Below are 19,687 nucleotides of genomic sequence, written 5' to 3' on the forward strand. Positions count from 1 at the left end.
CCCATGATCACTGTAAACGACCAAGACGCCCTGACTGGCCTTATAGCCAGAGGTCTGCCCGCTGTAAAACATCCTGAAGCCGCGCAATTCTGCCCTGACTTGGTGCTGCCTGCTTGCCTAGTGCCTGCCAAAAAAAGTGGCCAAAACAAAACGCCGCTCGTCGGGTATTGATGCCTTCTTCCTGACCATGGCTACGCATCAGAACAAGCTAAATAAATTTGGATATGGCGAGTAACTGGTTGATCAATCCAGAGCATGCATATGATTTTTTTCGCATAGAGAATGACTTATCACGGTAGTTCTCATATGTAGTCAGTAGGTTCCTCAGACAGAAGGTTGCTTTGGTCTTTGTTTTGTCCCCCCCACGCTTGGTTGCTGCCAAGTTGCTTGGCCGGCCAAAGAAAAACAGCACTAAAATTAATAGGTACTCACAAGAGAAAGGGAGGGACATCATGCATGAAGCCCGCTTCGTCTCCCACGTTTCTCCCCGACTCGTGCTTTTCTAACCCTTCTCAGGGCTTCCCAACCGAGTCTCCTGTACGCCGCTTTCTTTTCGGAGTTTTCTTCTCTGCCACGTCTTCCAACGACAATCTTTTACTCTCGCATACCCAATCGCACGACTGCCGCAAACGCGCAAGCATCCACCTCCCCAACGACCTCCATCCCCCTGGCCCAAGCCTTCGCATCCCTGTTTCCAACGTCAATCATCTTCGGTCACTGGGCCACACAATCGACAGCGCATCAACCTCACTCTCGTTTTACCGCTGCCGATCCAATCTGTAATTTCTCACCCTGAGTTTGACTCGCACTCTTTCGTCCGCCGGCACACGACCGACTTCTTTCGCTCCCCTTGGCTGCAGCAGACGACGCCCACGATGCGCCTCACCACCCATATACCAGGCAGTGCCACGCTGCTCACGGCTTTTGCCCTACTCAACGGCATCGTCGTGCCCGTACGTGCCGCCGACGAGGATAGCTCGAGTGCCTCGGCCTCAGCGTCGAGCTCGGCCTCTGCCACGCCATCATCCTCCTCGGCTTCGGCCTCCTCTGCCTCGCCCAGCTTAACCAGTTCCGAGTCGTCGTCCGCCTCCGCCAGGCAGACCTCTGACACCAACACCGAAAGCGGTGGCCTCACCGGCCTCCCGACACTCACCAACATTGCTGCCATTCCCACCTACCCGCCGCCCGCCGTCCCCGATACCAAGGACGCGCCCTTTATGCAGTCGTCGAGTGCCCCCGAGGGTACCGTCTTCATCGCCGTCGGCGCCATCCTCGGAGCCTTCTTCCTCGCCGTCCTCATCTGGCGTGCCATTGTCAGCCTGCTGCTGCATCGCTCCGTCGAGCGCGCTTCCAAAGCCCAGCACGTCGCCAACACCAAAAAGAAGTCGGCCGCCGCCGCCGCCTTTCCTGCGCCGCCTGCGCCCTTTTACAAGTACACGGACCAAGAGTCGACGCGCTCCCTCGGCCAGAGCCCCCGCCGCGCTAACCGACGCTCGACGCGAGGCCCTGATCCCTCCAACAATCCCAGCCAGTCAAACCTCTTCTTCTCGCCCACCGCCGCCAATAGCGGTGCCGCCGGCAACCGCGGCTCTGCCTACCTGCCCTCGGGGTTTTATGCCGGCTCCGCTGCCGCCTCTCACCAGCAGAGCCAGTCTATCGGCATGGCTAATCTCAACCCGGCGTCTGGCCAGTACGCCAATGGCTCCCGCAACAATCTCGGTGGCTCCCCGCCCGAGTCCCCCATGTTTCACGCCCGCCGCGATGCCAGCACCTCGTCGATAAACCTCGCCGCGCCTCTTCAACCTGGCCAAAGAGCCCCGAGCGCTTACCTCGAAGATCTACTGGCCGAGGATCCCTCAGCCTTTCCTCCACAAAGCATGTCGGGATCGCGACGATAGACTTGAACTTACATAAGCTGCGCCATAGAGACCCGCCGCGCATCTCCCGCACATATAGCACCATATATCTTTTAAAAGGGGCGTTTTATTCTTGAATAACGGTTGGATTCTTGTTTGCTCATGTGTTATCTTTCTTTCCGAAGGTGTTGTCTTGTCTCTGCCACCCCGTTTTTTATATCTTGCGTTTTTTTTTCTTGGAAACTTGGGCTAGTATTGCTCACCATTAGCTTTCAACTCTTGTTAGTTGGAAGACTTGGGGAGAGACCATGAGTTTGTACCGCAACTATACAGTAGATGCTGTTCGATGAGCGGATCAGTCTTGCTCGACGTTTAATAATTGAAGCGGCCTAAGGGCAGACATAGATGCTACATTGCTATGTTCAGGTGATTCAATTAGGCCCAGTATAGCCCGACCAAGTCTATCCTTAGCAAGCCCAGTAGCGGCTCATTCTGTCAAAAAAAGATAAAAATAAATGACGAAGAAATGTTTTGCCAAAAAAAGCAAAGCAGGAAAACATCACAGCTTCGACCGTCAAGCCACACGAGTGCCTCTTTTGAGCCCGTCTCACACAGTGATGGCATTTGATGAATATGTATTCTGTATATTTACTTGTGATATCTAAGAGCAACATTGCTCGAATCCGTTAACCCCAAACTCCCATGTACCCCTGATTATAAACATGCAAAATTTTATATACGGCAACTGTCTTTCTCCAAATCGCTCTCTAAATGCTCGACTCCGCAATCCGCGGCGCCGAGCTCGTGCTGCCATCAATCGCCGCCATGGTCCGCGCCGCCATCTCTATATCCCCAAAGCTGATGCCGCTGCGGTCACACATGCCCCGAAAAATGCCGCCCGGATTGCGATAGAGGTTGGCGGGCGTGTCGAGCTCCGCGATGCGTCCCGCGTCCATGACGCAGATGCGGTCGTAGCCGATAATGGTACGCAGGCGGTGCGCAATGCACAGAAGCGTCTTGCCGCGGAAGCCTGCCGCCATGGTGCGCTGGATCTTGTCGTCCGTCTCCATGTCGACGCTCGACGTGGCCTCGTCGCAGACAATGATTTGTGCGCCGCGCACCAGCGCACGTGCTAGCGCCATCAGCTGCCGCTGGCCGAGCGAAAAGTTGAGCCCCTCGTCCTCGACGATGCTGTCGAGGTGAATGCGCGAGGATGACGAAGACGATTCCGCTGCGGCCGCGCGATCGCCGTCAGCATTGTCGAGGGAGGCCGCGTCGGCGCCGACGAGGTCGGCTTGGCGGAGCGCGGACCACAGCGCCAGGTCGTCGTGCTCCTGGAACGGGTCCAGGTTAGAGCGGACAGTGCCCTGGAACAGCGTCGGGTCCTGTGGGATGATGGCAAGGCGCTTGCGCAGGTCGCCGAGGCCAATGGTGGAAATATCGAGACCGTCAATGGTGATGTGGCCGCCGGATATCTCGACGAGACGAAACAGCGTGCTCATGATGGACGACTTGCCCGCACCGGTGCGTCCCACGACGCCGATGCGCTCGCCGCCCTGGACGTGCATCGAAAGGCCCTTGAGGACAAGCGGCAGATTGGGACGGTAGCGCATCTCGACGTTTTCAAACTTGATCTCGCCCTTTTCCGGCCAGCTCGGCCGCACATCCACCGTGTGCAGAGGAGCCTCCTCCTCTAGCTCGTGGCCGTAGTAGCGCAGTCGCTCGACAGCATTCATGCCGTTTTCGACTTCGGCAAGCTGGCGAATGGAAAATTGAAGCATCTGAACAATCGACAGCATGTAACTGAGCACCAGGCCGCCAGTGGACGGGCTGACGGTGAACCGAGACGTGACGACGAGAATGGCCACCACAAACACGAGGAGGTTACCAATCATGTCAAGCCGTACAGAGAGCCAGCGCTGGTTGGCAAAAGTGAGGTAGTAGGCTCCGTTCATCTGGTCAATCGACGTTCGTAGATCTTTCATAAATCGCTCGCGAAGACCATAGGCTCGAATGGACGAGACGCCGCTCAGGCCCTCGCTGAAGCGCGCAAACATGCTGGAGCGAAGCACGGATTCATAGCGCTTCACCTCACGGGCAGACGAACGATAGTAGGTCCCCGCAACCATGTAAAGAATGTACAGAGGAACTAGCGCGGCGGCAAAATAGTAATAGTAAGCAATGGTGAGGATAAAGACGGCGGTAACGTTTGCGAGAGTGAAAAAGAACATGCGAATAGCATCCGTCAAGTTGTTATCCATGACATCGACATCACGCGAGAACCGATTCGTGATGCGACCGAGCGGCGTCGTGTCGAAAAAAGACATGGGGGCTCGCAGCACACGCGTGACGGCATCCCGCAGCATTCTTTTACTAGCATTGGTGCCCATGACAGTCAGAAGCACGGCGAAGGCGAACATGAAAAAAGCTTGGCTAAAGCCGAGGGCGGCGTACACACCAATGTAGACGCCATCCGTGTACCCAAACTTGTCAGAAGTCCACCACGACAGCCACAGACTGGTGACAATGTTGGCGCCCTGAGACAGAATAAGCACAAAGGCAAGAAAGGGCAAGTTCAACATGCTTCCAGACGCCCGAATATAGCCCGCATAAACAGACCACGGAACAGACTTTTCCGCTCGCTCTTCTTGCTGCATGAGCATGGCCTGCTTCTTGTTTTTCTTGCTCTTGGCGCGTTCCTCGGCCGAGGTTGCCACGCGCTCCATCTTGGGCTTCTGCTCTTCCTCTTCGGAAGCCTCCTCTGTACTTGCTTCCTCTTCGTCCTCCTCCTTCTCGACGGCATTCGTCTCCATTAGGGTGCGGAAGCCTTGCTCGTCGCGCATGAGGTTTTCAAAGGTGTCAATGGCGCGAATCTGACCGCCGTCCATCCAGATGATGCGATCGCAGCGGTTCAGGACCCAGAGCTGATGGGTCGCCAAGATGCGGCACTTGTCCTTGAGAAGACCAAGAATGGCATTGTCAAAGATGTGACGGCCGACGTGAGCGTCGACGGCACTGAGAGGGTCGTCCATTAGGATAATGTCGGCATCAAAGTAAATGGCGCGGGCGATGTTGAGACGCTGCTTTTGACCGCCAGAAATGGTGATGCCGCGCTCACCGATTTCGGTTTGGTCGCCATTGGGTAACATGTCGAGATCGGACTGGAGAGCACAGGCGTCAATGACGTCTCTATACCAGGGCTTGTTCATCGGCTTTCCAAAGGTAATGTTGTTCTGCAGAGAGGTGTTTTGTATCCAAGCATACTGGGGACAGAAGGCTCTTGATGCGCCAAACACGACTTCACCCTCCGTCTTGCGCATATCACCCGCCAATGATGCAAGAAGAGAACTCTTTCCACAGCCAACAGAACCTATGACGGCCAAGAGCTCCTTTCGTCCGGCGGTGAAGTTAATATCTTGGAGCTTAAATGGTTGTCGCTCTTCACCGCGAGTGGCCTCTTTCGGTACGTCTTCTTCAGAGGGTTCCGTAGAATTGAGCTGTGCCTTGGCCTCCTTGGCGGCAGCGGCAGCAGCCTTGGCCTCCTTGGGGTCTTGGGGCAGTTCAGTCTCCTTGTTCTTCGTGCGCTCCCAGGTAAAGGATGCGTTGTTCATTTCGATAGCGTATTCGCCGTCTGACTTGACGACAATATCTTCCTCCTGTTCTTCCTCGAGAAGGAATTCCTCTACACGACCAATAGATGACATGGCGTCAATGACCTGCCCAAGAACGAGGGGTAAAAGATTGAGCGGAATTCGAAGACTGTTGAAGAGAGCCAACGAAGAAAAGACCTCGGCGGGGGCAAGGCCGTGGTTGGTTAGTCGGTAGGTGATGAATGACAGCATCGATGCGAAAACAGGCATAGCCATGCTGACAGAGTTGATGGCATTTCGCGTGGCCAGCAGAACCTGAATGGAATAAATTTCCTTGGAGCGAATCTCGGCCAGGCGCTCCAGAAAGGCCGTCTCCCAGCCAAAGTACTTGACAAAGCGGACTGACTGTATAATCTCTTGTGTCAAGGATACGCGCTTATCGGTAATCTTGTTGATCGTCTTGCGGCGAGCAAATAGGCTCTTGATGGCCATTGTGAGGAGTGGTACGCCAAGCACGAGGAGGCCGAAACCGGCCAAAGCACTATAAGTCAGATTGACAATGAGAAGAACCAGAGTCACAAGACAAGAGACCGGCGCTGTCCAGATGAAATGGCCCAGAGCGCAAGCTTGATCGATACGATAGGTGTCGACGCTCATCAAGTTGACAATGCGACCGTTTGCCCAACCAATCTCATTTGGTTTGGCACCGTGGGACTTACTCTCCTTTTCCGACTTTTTCTCATCAATCTTCTGGTCATCTGGCTTTTCAGTGCCACCTTCCTCTGGTGACAGAGGATCCTTCGAAGTACCGGCTTTGGCTCGGCCAGAAATGACCATTGACTTGTCGTAGATCATGCCGATCAGGACAGCACGGCTCTGGCCGCCCAGCATCATGCCTCCGTAGATAAAATGGCCAATGCAGAGACTGCCAACGACCTGCATCAACGTGATTCCAACCGCGAGGCCGACTCCCTCGCCAATGTGTGGTGGATCGGTGTGCTGGACGTGGGCGTAGTAGGCTTTGGTAGCGAATTGAATCAGGTATCGAAGGGTAAAGGGCGCAATAACTTGAAGCATAGTTGAAATGAAGGCGCAGAATCCGCTGAGCCAAAACTCGAAAGTGAAGCTGTCATAGAGGGCCATCAGCAGCGGACGCTTGGAGCCCTTTGCGATTCTGCGCTTGAAAGCGGCTCTGACTTTGTTGGTTAGTACCTCGGCCCCGCGATCGGGGTTCACGGCCCAGAGGTCACGCTCGTGCAGCTGTCTCTTATAACCGGTCTGTGTACATGGTTAGTGTATGCCGTGGTGGGCATCTGCTAGAGGATGCAAACTTGCCGTCATGAGAGGCGTCATCCAGTTGAAAAAGAGCTTGCTAAAGATGCTCGCGCCATACTCGCGGGAGACAATGCGTTCCTGGGGAATTTCTGGAATAGCTCCCCAGCGGAGCGGATTCAGCTTTTGTTTCCACGTTTTTTTCTCTTGTGGTGGCACTCCTGTGGCGGTCGTACCAACGCTCGCATCCGTGGCGTTGGTTTGGATGACCGCTAGCTCGTTCTCGTCATGGCTTTCGGACGTTGCGTGCGACTTTTTCTCGACGCTCTGCGACTCGGCGCTGTCTCTCTGGTTGCTGGGCTGCGTGTTGGGCGCATCGACAGCGGAAGCGGGCTCATCCTGCAGAGCGGCCGTGGCTGCGAGCGCATCCGGTGTCTGAAGATCCTTGCCCGGCTGATCGGCCATTGTGCAGCCGTTGCCCGAGACTCGCGGCTAGATTTATGCGGTACAGCGGAAGCGGTTGAAAGCCACTGTTGAAGAAGTGAGGCTCGACCAACAGGCTACCCCATGCGGCAGGCGACGTTTCTCGGAATAGTGGCGTCTTCAATTCCGTTTGGCGCAACGGGCGTCCAAGAGGGCAACAAGGGTTTAAGCTTTCGTTTGCTGCTTGGCCAGAACACAATGAGCAGTGGTTGGAGAGAATAGTAGAGTCGTACTCGGATTTCGCGTCGCTAGCAGAAATGGTGTTTCAGGAAGAATGGGAAAGACACAGGTAAATGACAGAGAAGTAAGCCGCGAAAGTAACAAAATAAAAAGATGCCGGCACGGCACCGAAGCAGCAACTGGTACCCGGTCATACTGTCCGGGCCTAGGCAAAGTCCGTCCGCAACTCGCTAGTAGCTGTCGCCACGAACCCACTCCGCAAAACGGGATATTTAGTCACCTTTTGATCATTAGAAGGAGTGCTATAGGTGCTCCAAGGCACCGGGAATTAATGCTAAAATGCTTGGATCCTGGCGTTGATTGGCCGGGCGTTGCGCGCCGGAACAAAAGGCCTGCCAACAGAGCGCCATCACACCACGATCTGTGTACGGTACCCTGGGTGCCTGGGGCGATTCCTTGGGCTTTTATCAACAAGCCAAGCCCGATCCCCCGCATTGCACAGAAGGAGGGCCGCTTCTCCCAGCCAGGAGAAAGCAAGGCTGTGCCATGGCCAAGCATGCGCCGGTTCAGCTTCGTTTTCGTGCGCATTAAATACAACAACACACGGCCTGCCTGCTGCTCTCAATAGCGCCCCACGCACGCTCACCAGAGCACAAGTAGGTCGTGAATGCAGCGTCATGACTCTGACAGTGCAGAGAGCAAAGGAAAGTGCAGAAGAGCGAGTCAGCATGTCTCTGCAAGGAGCAACTGTAAGCCCGGACTTGTTGGTTTAGGCTCACTGCCGCTTCCGCACATTCATGACTTCCCATTTCCTTCACCGCAAAGTGCAGTGCAAATCCTCATCGCTAAAAGTCATGGAAGAAGGTGTGGAGGGTACGAGTTCCGGTCCAGTGGACCGCAGGCTCGACCCACTGAATATTCACTGATGCATTCATTTATGCCTGCCTCGTTGATGCGACACTCTCGTATGACGCGCCACCAACCGACATGCCCGAGGTGCGGGGATTTGACACTGGTAATTGACCCGTGATCAGGGCTGTACTGAGTATAGGCCATTGTCAGAGTCAATGAAGCGCGGGTGGCAAATTGACCTGAACCTGCTAATAATAAGGCCATGGACAAATCTCTCGGCCGGTCGGGGTTAGTTGGGCCAGCGAGTTCCAGCCCCAGAACCTGTCCGACAAACTAAATTAGCGCCTCATCAGCGACGGAGTTTGCTCTGCAGAATTGTGGTATACTTGACAAGCAGCTGGACGGATTCCTTGCCTGTCACTTGGGTGTCGTGCGACGCGCCGCAAGATGCCTCCGTGATTTGCTCATCATGGCCGAGGTTTCACAAATGGTTACAGAGGGACGGGCGACGTGCCGGTGCGATACACCGTAGCAGCCAGGTGGCTAATTACTAAATTCACCGACTGCTTAGCAAAGCACGGAGATTGTCGACGCCGCGCACCGATCGCCCCATTTTGGCGGTGGGCTTTTTTCTGCCGTGACAGCTGGCAGAGCTTTTCCGTAGCAAGTGTCGGAACCGGCCAGCAAACAACGACCGGACGAGATAATTCTGCGCAGTAAACGCAGTAATCTCGAACAAGTCGTCGTCATCGCCATGGCTACTGCGGATGTACCGAGCCTTGCGATTCCGGGCCGAGTCCTCGGCCCCGTGTCCAAATATGCGCCCGGCGCTGGAACACACATTTTTGAAGGAAACGTGGTGTCGTCGTTGATGGGCAATGTGACGGTCATGCCCCCGGCTAAAGCACCCGGCCCCGCGAAACGATTGAACAAACTTACGGCGCCGTCCTCCGACGAGCTCTCTACAATCACAGTCGCACGACATGGCCGCAAGCGCGAGATTCTTCCCGACGTCAACAACATTGTGCTGGCGCGCGTGGTCCGTTTGATGCCCAAGCAAGCCATTGTCGTGATTCAGCAGGTCGGCGACACGGTGCTGCAGACGGAGTGGCAAGGCGTAATTCGCGTGCAGGACGTGCGCGCCACGGAAAAGGACAAGGTCAAGATATCCGAGTCGTTCAAGCCTGGCGATATTGTCCGGGCCCAAGTAGTACGTGACTGTTGATTCTCCAACGGGGTATGCGGATTGTGACATTGGTCATGCTGACGAGATTGCATAGATTTCATTGGGAGACCAAGCCAATTATTACCTTTCAACGGCGTCAAACGATCTCGGCGTCATCATGGCGACAAGCGAGGCGGGCAACGACATGGTGCCCATCAGTTGGAAGGAGTTTAAGGATGCCGAGACGGGCGCAAGCGAGCTGCGCAAGGTTGCTAAGCCGAGCTGAGGGATTTCTTGAGCTTTACTGCAGGTGAACGGCCAGAAAATATGCGCTGTCGTCGAGCAAAGAAATACTGTGTCGACTATGGCGACTTAAGCGCAAGGGGCGAGGCGGGCAGGGCGGCAGCAACCACGATACTGGGCTGCAGTCCGTCCATTGAAGAGACCTTGCCCAAAGCCAGACCATTGAGCCTTTAACCTGCAGGGTTGTAAGGGCCTTTGTTTAGTTTTCACTCGATCACATTGAGGTGCTTTGCCCTATTCAACGGAACTGTTTGACAAAGAGCCCAGCGTCTGCACTTGGGCCGGACTGCACCGACTCTGTCATGGCGTCGCAGACACGTGCACGCACCTCCGGGGGAAGGTTCCGTGACGTCTTTCAAACGGATGCGCCATGCCGATTCGAAGGCAAGATGCGCTGCGCTGGGTGGGCTGAAACACGTATTACTATGCTCCTCGATGACGAGCCGAAGTAGAAGAAATAGATCAAGTTGGAAGAAGCAATTTAAAATTGTCAAACCGTGCTGAACTTTTGATTCCCGAATGAATATTGCTACAGTGTGTTCGTGTCATCGCGGTTAGGTGCCTAACTAAATACCTAGGTACCTGCATTCTTGGGCAGGCCAGGTTTTGGGTGCCAGGAGAGAGAGGATGTACAGGGTCATGACGCGCTAAAAAGAGGCTAAAAAAGAGTCCACCGTGGCCACGACTCGGCAAGCTCCAGCCCCTGCAGCGTACATTCCTGACGCGAGGGCACGAATAAGGACGCCTCGGGTACCAAAGAGCTGCAAAAGAATGAAAATAAAGAAGGAATGATGGATTAAGAACAACAGAAAACAAAGAGCAAATGAAACCATAAAAAAAGAGGCCTCAGCTGACTGCCTGCCTTTGAACCTGGCCATGTTAGTCGAACTCAGGCCAAGCTTTGACAATTAAAAAGACCCATCCGTCATCCACTGCCGGCCCGTTTGACGTCGCCGCACCGAGGCTTGCCATCTGCACGAACGCTTTCAACGGCTCCAGCTTATTGACTGCTGGCCCACGCCATAGCGGATATCTCATCTTAGACGTCCTTGTACAGACCCTCGGTCGCTCCGTTGTTTGTTGTCCTTGTTGTCGTCGTCACCATAACTACATTGATCGAATCAAGTCGACAACTTTTCTCCCTCGACCGCCCGCCCGAACCAAGCCGCCACTTTGGTCACAACTACACAATCCCGCCGCATAAACAGCACCATTATGTCGGCAACAATGGTCGCTACCGTCGCGCAACCATCTATCAGTATCAAAGGCAGCGCCGCCGACAGCTCCCACTGCCCGAGCTGCGGCTCCGATGTGCCGTTGCTGCTGCCGCCGCCGCCCGAGGATCTTGCCGCTGCGCAGGCACGCATAGCCGAGCTCGAGGGCGAGGTGCGCGCCCTCAACGACAAGGCCGCCATGGCCATCAACCGCTGGGCCGAGTACGAGGTCGAGCTGGCCCGCCTGCGATCCTCGCCGCCGCGCCGCGGCCCAACATCAGCAGCACAGAGCCCGACGACGCGCAGCAGCCCCTCGTCCTACCTGCAACAGAGCACCGAGCGCATCTCGGCGCTGCTCTACTCACGCAAACCGTCCACCTCGAGCCTGCGCGGGGGCCAGCCGCCGCCTACGCTCCAGACGACCATGTCGGGCGGCGGCGGCGGCGGCGATTCGCTGCTGGCCACGCCCACAACGCCGACCGTCGCGCAACACATGACGGAGGACCTCCTTGAGGCGCTCACCCGCGAGCAGGGCCTGCGCCAGGAAGCCGAGGGCCGCCTCAGCGCCACGAGCAAGGAAATGGAGGAGCTGAGCGTGGCGCTGTTTGAGCAGGCAAACGAAATGGTGGCGGACGAGCGCCGCGCGCGCGCCAAGCTCGAGGAGCGCGTGGGAGAGCTGGAGAAGCGGGATGCGGATAAGAAGAGGCGGCTTGATCGGCTGGAGAGCGCGATAAACCGCATCGAGCGTGTCAAGAGCCTCCTTCAAGAATGAGCGGCTGGGACCATAATATCTAATCATACCTACATTACGACATTTTACGACGAGGGATGAAAGCAACAGTATTCATCCCGCAAAGAAAGCAAAACTCGGGCAATTTCGATACATCTTCAGCTAATATTGTCGTTTTGCGCATCGAGATGCTCCTTAGGCTCTGGCACCATCTACCGTGTCGAGCCATTGGAACTGGTGGCGCTCTTGATCGGCATGGTTGTGAAACACGACAAACCTGTAAAGGACAGCAAAAACAGACGAAACACCGGAGCGCATCCGCCGTGGGAAATCATAATGATTATGTTTCACCAGATTTCCTTTCTTCTGACTCGTTGACGAGTTTTGTTGCAGGGGCTGTGTTTGCCCGAATCGAGTTTCGAGCACACACATTCAAGATTCTAATACAGTTGCCGACATGATTGGCACCGAACTTTTTACTATAATTCCAGGCAGGGCTTTCGATTTTGATATCTTTTTTTTTCTTACCAGTATGGGAAAAGGGGGGTTAAAGCATAGCATTGCGAGGGGAGACTTTTTGATCTTTTTGGGGTTGGTTTTGGTCTTTCCGAAATCGGCAATTTTTCTTTCTTGTATTACTTGTTACTTCAATCAGGAGAGACAAAGAGGTTTTTTGCGAAAATACAGAATTGTTAATCACACGATTTTCTTTTCGTTTGCCTCTCGCTGAATCGATTTCCATTACAATGCAAAAGTGACGTTTGCCATGAAGCTTCGGAGCTTCGTGCTTGGCATGCCCCTATCGAGCTTGACAGCCCGCAGTGGTGCAAGTTATGGATTTCTTGCGCGGCGAGCCTGCTCGTAGAATGCCAATATTATGTGGAGAAGTTTTGTTGTTGGCTCTGCGCCGGAATGTCTTTTTTTCTTCGCCTCTGATTCGCAGTTAGACGGGAGTTTTCATCTGGGTCTGACAACATGTCGGCGGGCATTGGCGCTGAGCAATGGCGATGGTGCAGTCATTATTGGAGGATAACCCCTGTATATCTTTGATAACTGTGACGCACAATTTTGTCTCCTTTCTCACCACTCTCAGGTTATAGTCTAACTGCTCTGGCTCAGGTAGTGTCGTGACGCGTCCGCAAAAATGCTTCAATATATTCACTTTTTATACCTGAATATGCTCAAATCCCAGAAGATGCCATATCCAAACGACTTGCAGCCCATAAAAACAACTCCCTTTGCAATTTGGTATCTCGCTACTCCTTTGCCATCTCGTCCATGATCCACTTCTCCAAGCCGCCCTTTGCGATAATCTCTTGCAGGTTCGCGGGGAACTCGCCCACCTTTTCCTCCCACTGCTCGCCGCCCTCGCCCTCCTGGACCTGGACGACGCTCCGTGCCACGTCCCACGTGAGCGTCCAGCCCGTGCGCCGCGTCGTGACCTTGTCGGTGAAGACGGCGCGCAGGCGCTCCACCAGCCGCGGGACTTCGAGGCCCAGCAGACCGTTGTTGATGCTGTTGCGGGAAAAGATGCTGCCGAAGCTGCCCGACACGACTAGCGGGATCTGTTTGGCCAGCAGCGCCGTGGCGGCCTGCTCTCTCGACGAACCGCAGCCAAAGTTGTAGCCCGACACCAAAATGTCGTTGGGCTTGGCAACGTGGCGAAACTCGGGGTCGTAATTCTCCATGCACACCTGGGCCATGGTCTCTTTGGTGAGGTCGTCCTGGTACGTATACTTTCCAGCGTAGATATTGTCCGTGTCCAGGTTATCCATGTCGCAAAAGACAATTTCGCCGGATATCTTCTCGGGGAAGCCGGACAGGATCTGGGTACCGCCCTGGGAGGACTCATCGCCGCCGGCAGAGGATTCGACGCGGTCGATGAGGGATTCGAGCTGCTCAAGGACGTTTCCGAGTTGGCTCTCCGTCGTCTCGGGCGCGCCAGTGCCGTACCCGTGCTCCACGCCCTTGTAGTCTTCCGGCACCGTGTAGGCGTCCGTTCCTGAGATGAAGCCGCTGAGGGCGCTGGCGGCGACAACCTCGGGGCTCGAGAGGTAAGCCAGCGCATCTCGGCTGCCCATGCGTCCCTTGAAGTTGCGGTTCGAAGCAGAGATGCCCACCTCGCCCGGCTCCAAGAGACCGGCCCCCATGCCAATACACGGCCCGCAAGCAGCGGGCAGTTCAATGCTGCCGGCCTCAAGCAGAGCTTGCCAGTCACCTGCATCCTCTGCAGCTTCCTGCTCGCGGGCCGAAGCCGCAGCAATGTACAGCTTGACACCGTCCGCAATCTTGGGAATCTTGCCGCCGTTGGCCTTGGCCGCGTCCTTGAAGACCTTGGCGGCAGCTGCAAGATCAGAGGCTCGGCTGTTGGTGCACGACACGATGTAGGCCTTGTCCACCTTGATCTTCTTGGGCGCAAGCTCGTTCAGCGGTGTTGAAATCTTGACAGAGTTGGGGCCTGAAACATATGGTGAGACAGTGGAAAGGTTGATATAAAGTTGCTTGGCGTATTGAGCGTTCGGATCGGCCCTAGGGGGATTGGCGTAGAGTTCGTCGATCTTTTCGTGCGTGATGCGCTCGATAGTATTGCGTTCGGGACACATGGCCGCCTCCGTCGCCTTGTAGCGGAGCCAGCGCTCCAAAGTCTTGTCCACAGGGAACTGTTGCAAACGCTCATTAGCAATGACCAACACCAGAGATGAGGTAAATGACGTACCAGCCCTGTTAGGGCACCCCATTCAGTACACATGTTGCTAATCGAGATCCTATCATCGATCGGAATGCTTGCCATGGTCTCTTCGGATCCGGAGAATTCGACTGCGTGATTCAGCACATCGCTTTGGAACAGTCCGCACAGTGCGACAATGACATCTTTTCCGGCAACACCGGGAGGAAGGACACCAGTGAAATTGACCTTGGCTACCGGGGGAACCTGGAACCAGGTTTGACCGGTCGCCCAAATGCCCGCGGCGTCCGTCCTCACCACAGAGAACCCTCCGGCGCCAAGCGCAGAGTAACTCGTTGAATGTGAGTCGGACCCAACACAGAGCTTGCCTGGCCAAACAAATAATTCCTCAATCTGATAACATGTCAGTATTCCAGTCTGGCCTCGGACAAACTAGACGACGTACCATCACCTGATGAGATATTCCGTGTCCCGCAGGGTAGAAAGCCACGTCATTTTGCTCAGCAAAAGCTTCAATCATTTTGTATTTTTTGAGGTTGGTCTCCGATTTGTTCTGCACGTCGTGATCGATCGCAAACACCATTTGCTTGGGGTCCTTGAGACCCTTAAAGTCCGGCCACTTTAATACCTTTCCCATCACGGCAGCCGTATTATCGTGTGTGAGTAATCTCCATGGTTTGACTGAGACGAACGACCCGCTTCGCACAGTCTTCCCTGGCGGCAGACCGACGGCGTGGTCCTGAATGATCTTTTCGGTCAGAGTCTGGGGCCCTCTCTTCTCCTCGGCCGGTGGAGCAGCCCAAGAAGTCTCGTCCAGAGTCGCGCGGTTGGCAGTTGTCGTTCCGATGGTACGGTACTGGCATCGCACGTGTCGAGTTACGGACGCTGTGGGTTGAAGACGCTGGCTGGAAATCGTCGTGGTCGCGATAGGACGTCTGGCTCGGCTAAGCATGCGCGCCCATTGCGCAGAGGCGGCGACCTGGAAAGGGAGTTAGCAGGTATGATAGACGGTTGGCAAAAAAAGAAAAGAAAGACGAACCGGTCTGTACGACATGGCGCGCAAGACTCGACAGGTCGCAATTGAAAAATAAAAATAGAATTAAAGTGAAGCTTTAGCTGAAGTTTGGGAAGCAGGCTGACTCTAACAAGTCTTGCGCAAAGCCGAAGACGGAGCCAGGTGGGGCGTTGAAATTGGTAAAATTCAAACTCTAATTCGTCAGATCAGTGCCAAGCAGGTCCGCCAGGGATGATCCCATATAAGTGAATCTTGCATATACAGTAGTTTGCTGACGTACTTTAACAGATTTTCTAGTTAATTCCAAAATAGCAAGAGAATATGCTAGGTATTGTCTGCGATTTGCTTTTTAGAGAGTTTTAAGAAGCCAGTACGTGAGTTGGATATAGCGCATGTGCGAGACTTCGTTCTAGATGAATACGACACAGCGTGCGATACGCTTATTTAACTTGGCGCATGCAGAATAGAGTAAAATATAAAAGTATTTATGTAATAAACTTTGTATCTAACTCTTCGCCGATACAGAAAACACCTTTCGAATATATTTAGAACCATCTAGCATACAGTCGGATCTAATGCGAAGGACTAAAGTGGTAGTTTCATTGAGTCAGAGTCGGTCCAGCTTCATCCCAAATGCCCTTGAAAAACCTCATGTAACTTATACCTCTTCTGAGAAAAGTGAAATAGGATATATCCATTCTGAAAATCTTTCCAAGCAAGTAGAAAATTCTCATATGGGGAAAGAACCGCGACAATCCGGTCATTTAGTGTCACTGCCCGTGTGGCAGTCGCGGCCAAAGACTCCAGCTCCGTTATGCCCAAAAAATTGGCATGATTCGCAATATAACAATTTTCCTCGTTTCCTATAACACGTTCTTTGTAAAAGGATAGTATGTCGTTGACAATGTCTATCCACTCTGCAATCTCTGGAATGGCTGCAAGGAAGTCTCCCAGTCTATCGTGCTCAGGAAATATCGAATTCGGGAATAAGAAAAACGCATGCGCTTCGCCATCACCACTTTTCCGCCTAAACCAACCGGGAAGTTGGTCCGCCAAGGCTGGAAATCCATTTGGATACTGAAATTCGACCCCAGTAGCTGCAAGCAAATCGATGGAACTCTTAATGATGCAGCTTGTGGCGTAAGGACCGAATAATTTGCAGGTTTCATAGGCGATGTGGCGTGCAAAATGATCGTAATGAGGGTCCCCTTGGGGCTCGTTTTTGACCAGCCTTTCTGCGAATCCTTGTAGCCTTTTCACCCTCTCTGTCACTGTCCCTTCATCCATGTAGATGGTGAGGCTAGTGTATATGGCAATGTAAAGTTTGACTTCCGCCGGCACATGACGGTACGCAATATTGGTAAGATCATAGCCTATCTGAATGGGTCTCAGAATATCTTTGTAGTAAGTTGTCGATAGATCATTAAATCGGAAGGCCTCCTCCACGTTCTGGAGTAGTTGCGGGTCCTCCGGGACTGGTTCCTGACTTCTGTCATAGCCCAGATTCTTGAGCAGTTCAATCAAAATAGACCTATATTGGTTGAGATAAGAAGAAGTGTTGACGGTGACCCCAACAAGGGCCACCGTGGCTGACATTCTCATGCGTATTGTAGCTTAATCAGAGAGGGTTTGTAGAAGCATTTTGTATTCAGCTGAGGCGATGACTATGAAGAAATTGTAGAAAGCATGGCAATGGGAAAGGTTTACATACCATTTATTATTCTCGGACCTCGCTTGGACTGTAATACTTCCTTACGAGATGGGCTTCAACGCAAGCAGTGGCAAAAAAAAGGGACACACTCTTCTAGCTATATTTTAGACTTTTTACGTAAATGACCAAACTGGTAACTACGCCGTATTTCTCGTAATTATGATGACACCTATTCCTAGTTTTCGGCCCTCGCTGTTTACTTACGATATAAAACCTCTCCCCCTGACATAATATCTATATGAGGTTACTGCATAACGCCCCGCCGTGATGAACCTGCGTGCGAATTCGGGGGGAGGAGACTAAATATACCCAGTTTGCCAATAGTGTAGTATTACCATATATGACGAAAGTCTTGGAGGTCATATCATAATGATATGGGCAGGTCCGCCGCCATATCATATGAGCCCTATATGATATGACCACGATATATGGTAGTACGCACGACTATATTATTTGCGTGACCCTGCTGATACTAAGCCAGCGAAAAAGAATTACAATACACTAAGTATAGCCTCAGACCGAAAGCAAATTTAATCTATTGTCTAGCGTAGTTATATGAAGGCCGTCATCCGCAAAAGCCAATCTACCATCTTTGCTAAGCAATGATTTAAGGCATTCAGTCGCTTCGATGCTCTCAATGCCCATGCGGTGTCTACGATCAGTGATGGTGATTTCCGTACACAAAAATAAGCGTTCTGGCTCCGCCAACATGGCCGAAATGGATAATACATATATCTGATGAATGTATTCCCCTTTTACTATGATTCATTTTAACTTTAAATATTTTATATATTAGTCTACCCTTCATACCCTCTTAGTAATTTTGAATCTGCAGTTATGGGGTCCTATTATAAATGACTGTTATTGTTAGCACAGCTTCTCAACTTCTGGTGCAACATCTCTCTGCACCTGGGGAAGGTATTTACCTCATTAAAAAGAAACTCTTTTCTCTTTGGTTGTTTCCATTTTATACTCCGAACCAGCTCACACAATGCAACTTTGAGCTCCAATAGTGCAAAAGTGCTGCCCAAACATCTGCGACTGTGTAGACTGAAGGGCACGAAACGGCCGCGCGCTTGGCTCGAGCGAGCCATGCTCTTGATACTATCAATGTCATGGCCCCATCTGAAAGGATCGAATTCTCTTGCAGACTCTCCCCAGACCTGCGGATCGGTTTGAACGCCAAGAACGTTCCATCCCACCATAGTCCCTGCGGGTAACAATATTTCGGAGCCAAGTTGCATCGGCTTCACAGTCCTGCGGTTCGTCAGGGTCCCCAAAGGAGGGTAGAGCCGCAGAGTCTCATAAATGACGGCGGCAAGCAGCGGGAGACGGTCAATATCCCCAGAGGTGTAGTCTGACGGCAGCATGTTCATGACTTCACTGTGCAGCTGTTCTTGAATATCGACATGGACGGCGAGATTGAACATGGCTGATTGCAACGCTGCTTCAACATTCTCGTGGCCGGCTACAAGAAGCTGCTTGAGATTAGACCGATAATGAAAGTCGGATAGCTTTCCAGAGTGGCGTGCGCGAACCAAATGATGGACCATCTTCAGCTCACTCGTACCAGATGCTGGAAAAATGCGGCTCTCAGCAATATCGACTAGAGTGTCCTCCAGCTGCTGGATTACAGCCGCCGCCTTCCTGTAACTAGCTGGCCGCCAGGGTAAAGAGAAAGTCACATTGAAGATGACCATTGCTCTTGCCATCCAACTCGAGCTTTGGAGGGCAGTTATTTTTTGTGCCGACGTTTGTTCAAAAGACAGAGGCCACTCGTCTATATCCATGAAGTAATGTGAGTAAATGGTGACGGCCCAGCGCCAGATCAAGGAGTCAATGGATATTCCCACATTGGAAACGTCCAGTTGCTGCGCGTCGTGAAGCCTATTCGCAAGGGAAGAAGACTCAGATCTCATGAAATCGATTGCAAACCGTTGCAATAAAGCTGGTTTCAGGATATTGCAGAAATCAGCATGGAGTTCACCATTAGAGTCTATGATGTTCTCTCCGAATAGTAAGCCACCATTGCTGCGAGGAACCCGTGACCATATCCCGCTTTTTTCCACGTCTTTGTTTGAATCCTTAAAGACTTGCGCCAAGTAGTCAGGGCGTGAGAGGACGATGCTCCAGCAGTTTCCCTGCCAGACAGCCACGGCGCCATGCTTTTCCGCCTGCGGGCGCACTTTGGTGTTATAAAAGGCGATTCGAGATTTTCGAAAGATCTGATTGTGTGCCTGCAGCCAAAGTGGAATGACGGGAACGTTTCGAGGAAAGTCTCGCGGTCGCGACGTCAGAAAGGCCACGGCTGCGCACGGCAACAGAACAAGAAGAATAGTAGACACCAAGTAAAACATTTTGAAAACAGTGGTTTTCTGTGACGCCTGTTGTTAGTGGATTGAACTTTTCACTTTATACACATACTTGCAGAACGCTTCGTTCCAGAGCGCACGGGATGGTGTACACAAGAATGACTCGGAATTGAAGGGCCCCGTATCCGTACTTTGGTGGTGTTCATGTTATCATAGATGAATTCGCTCAGGCATGCGTTGCTTGTCTCAAGCTGGAACATCAAGCTGCATGTCTCATGGTGGCCAAAAAAAGTGGCTGATCAATAGGTGTGAGACCAG

General features: G+C 52.9%; 6 protein-coding genes across 6 annotated transcripts; 3 read left to right on the top strand and 3 right to left on the bottom strand.

Annotated features, from left to right (window-relative positions):
- Positions 1 to 875: 875 nt before the first annotated feature.
- BBA_06467 (CSI2 protein) lies at positions 876 to 1,898 on the top strand (the record flags this gene model as incomplete). The annotated part of the gene is made up of 1 exon (XM_008601564.1): positions 876 to 1,898. One exon carries the CDS (start codon positions 876 to 878, stop codon positions 1,896 to 1,898), a length of 1,023 nt encoding a protein of 340 aa, XP_008599786.1.
- Positions 1,899 to 2,623: 725 nt separating this feature from the next.
- On the bottom strand, positions 2,624 to 7,183 carry BBA_06468 (ABC transporter; the record flags this gene model as incomplete). Its single annotated transcript, XM_008601565.1, has 2 exons — positions 2,624 to 6,710; positions 6,840 to 7,183. The coding sequence occupies 2 exons, from the start codon at positions 7,181 to 7,183 to the stop codon at positions 2,624 to 2,626; spliced, it is 4,431 nt and encodes a 1,476-aa protein (XP_008599787.1).
- A 1,804-nt stretch (positions 7,184 to 8,987) lies between these two features.
- On the top strand, positions 8,988 to 9,684 carry BBA_06469 (exosome component EXOSC1/CSL4; the record flags this gene model as incomplete). The annotated part of the gene is made up of 2 exons (XM_008601566.1): positions 8,988 to 9,443; positions 9,514 to 9,684. 2 exons carry the CDS (start codon positions 8,988 to 8,990, stop codon positions 9,682 to 9,684), a joined length of 627 nt encoding a protein of 208 aa, XP_008599788.1.
- A 1,232-nt stretch (positions 9,685 to 10,916) lies between these two features.
- On the top strand, positions 10,917 to 11,687 carry BBA_06470 (ribosomal protein L32; the record flags this gene model as incomplete). Its single annotated transcript, XM_008601567.1, has 1 exon — positions 10,917 to 11,687. One exon carries the CDS (start codon positions 10,917 to 10,919, stop codon positions 11,685 to 11,687), a length of 771 nt encoding a protein of 256 aa, XP_008599789.1.
- Positions 11,688 to 12,901: 1,214 nt separating this feature from the next.
- On the bottom strand, positions 12,902 to 15,385 carry BBA_06471 (homoaconitase-like protein; the record flags this gene model as incomplete). Its single annotated transcript, XM_008601568.1, has 4 exons — positions 12,902 to 14,305; positions 14,362 to 14,724; positions 14,777 to 15,310; positions 15,371 to 15,385. 4 exons carry the CDS (start codon positions 15,383 to 15,385, stop codon positions 12,902 to 12,904), a joined length of 2,316 nt encoding a protein of 771 aa, XP_008599790.1.
- Positions 15,386 to 17,924: 2,539 nt separating this feature from the next.
- On the bottom strand, positions 17,925 to 19,414 carry BBA_06472 (Cytochrome P450 CYP5099A1; the record flags this gene model as incomplete). The annotated part of the gene is made up of 2 exons (XM_008601569.1): positions 17,925 to 17,966; positions 18,056 to 19,414. 2 exons carry the CDS (start codon positions 19,412 to 19,414, stop codon positions 17,925 to 17,927), a joined length of 1,401 nt encoding a protein of 466 aa, XP_008599791.1.
- Between the last annotated feature and the right edge of the window lie 273 nt (positions 19,415 to 19,687).

This window comes from Beauveria bassiana (assembly GCF_000280675.1).
Source record: "Beauveria bassiana ARSEF 2860 unplaced genomic scaffold BBA_S00019, whole genome shotgun sequence".
Taxonomy (NCBI): domain Eukaryota; kingdom Fungi; phylum Ascomycota; class Sordariomycetes; order Hypocreales; family Cordycipitaceae; genus Beauveria; species Beauveria bassiana.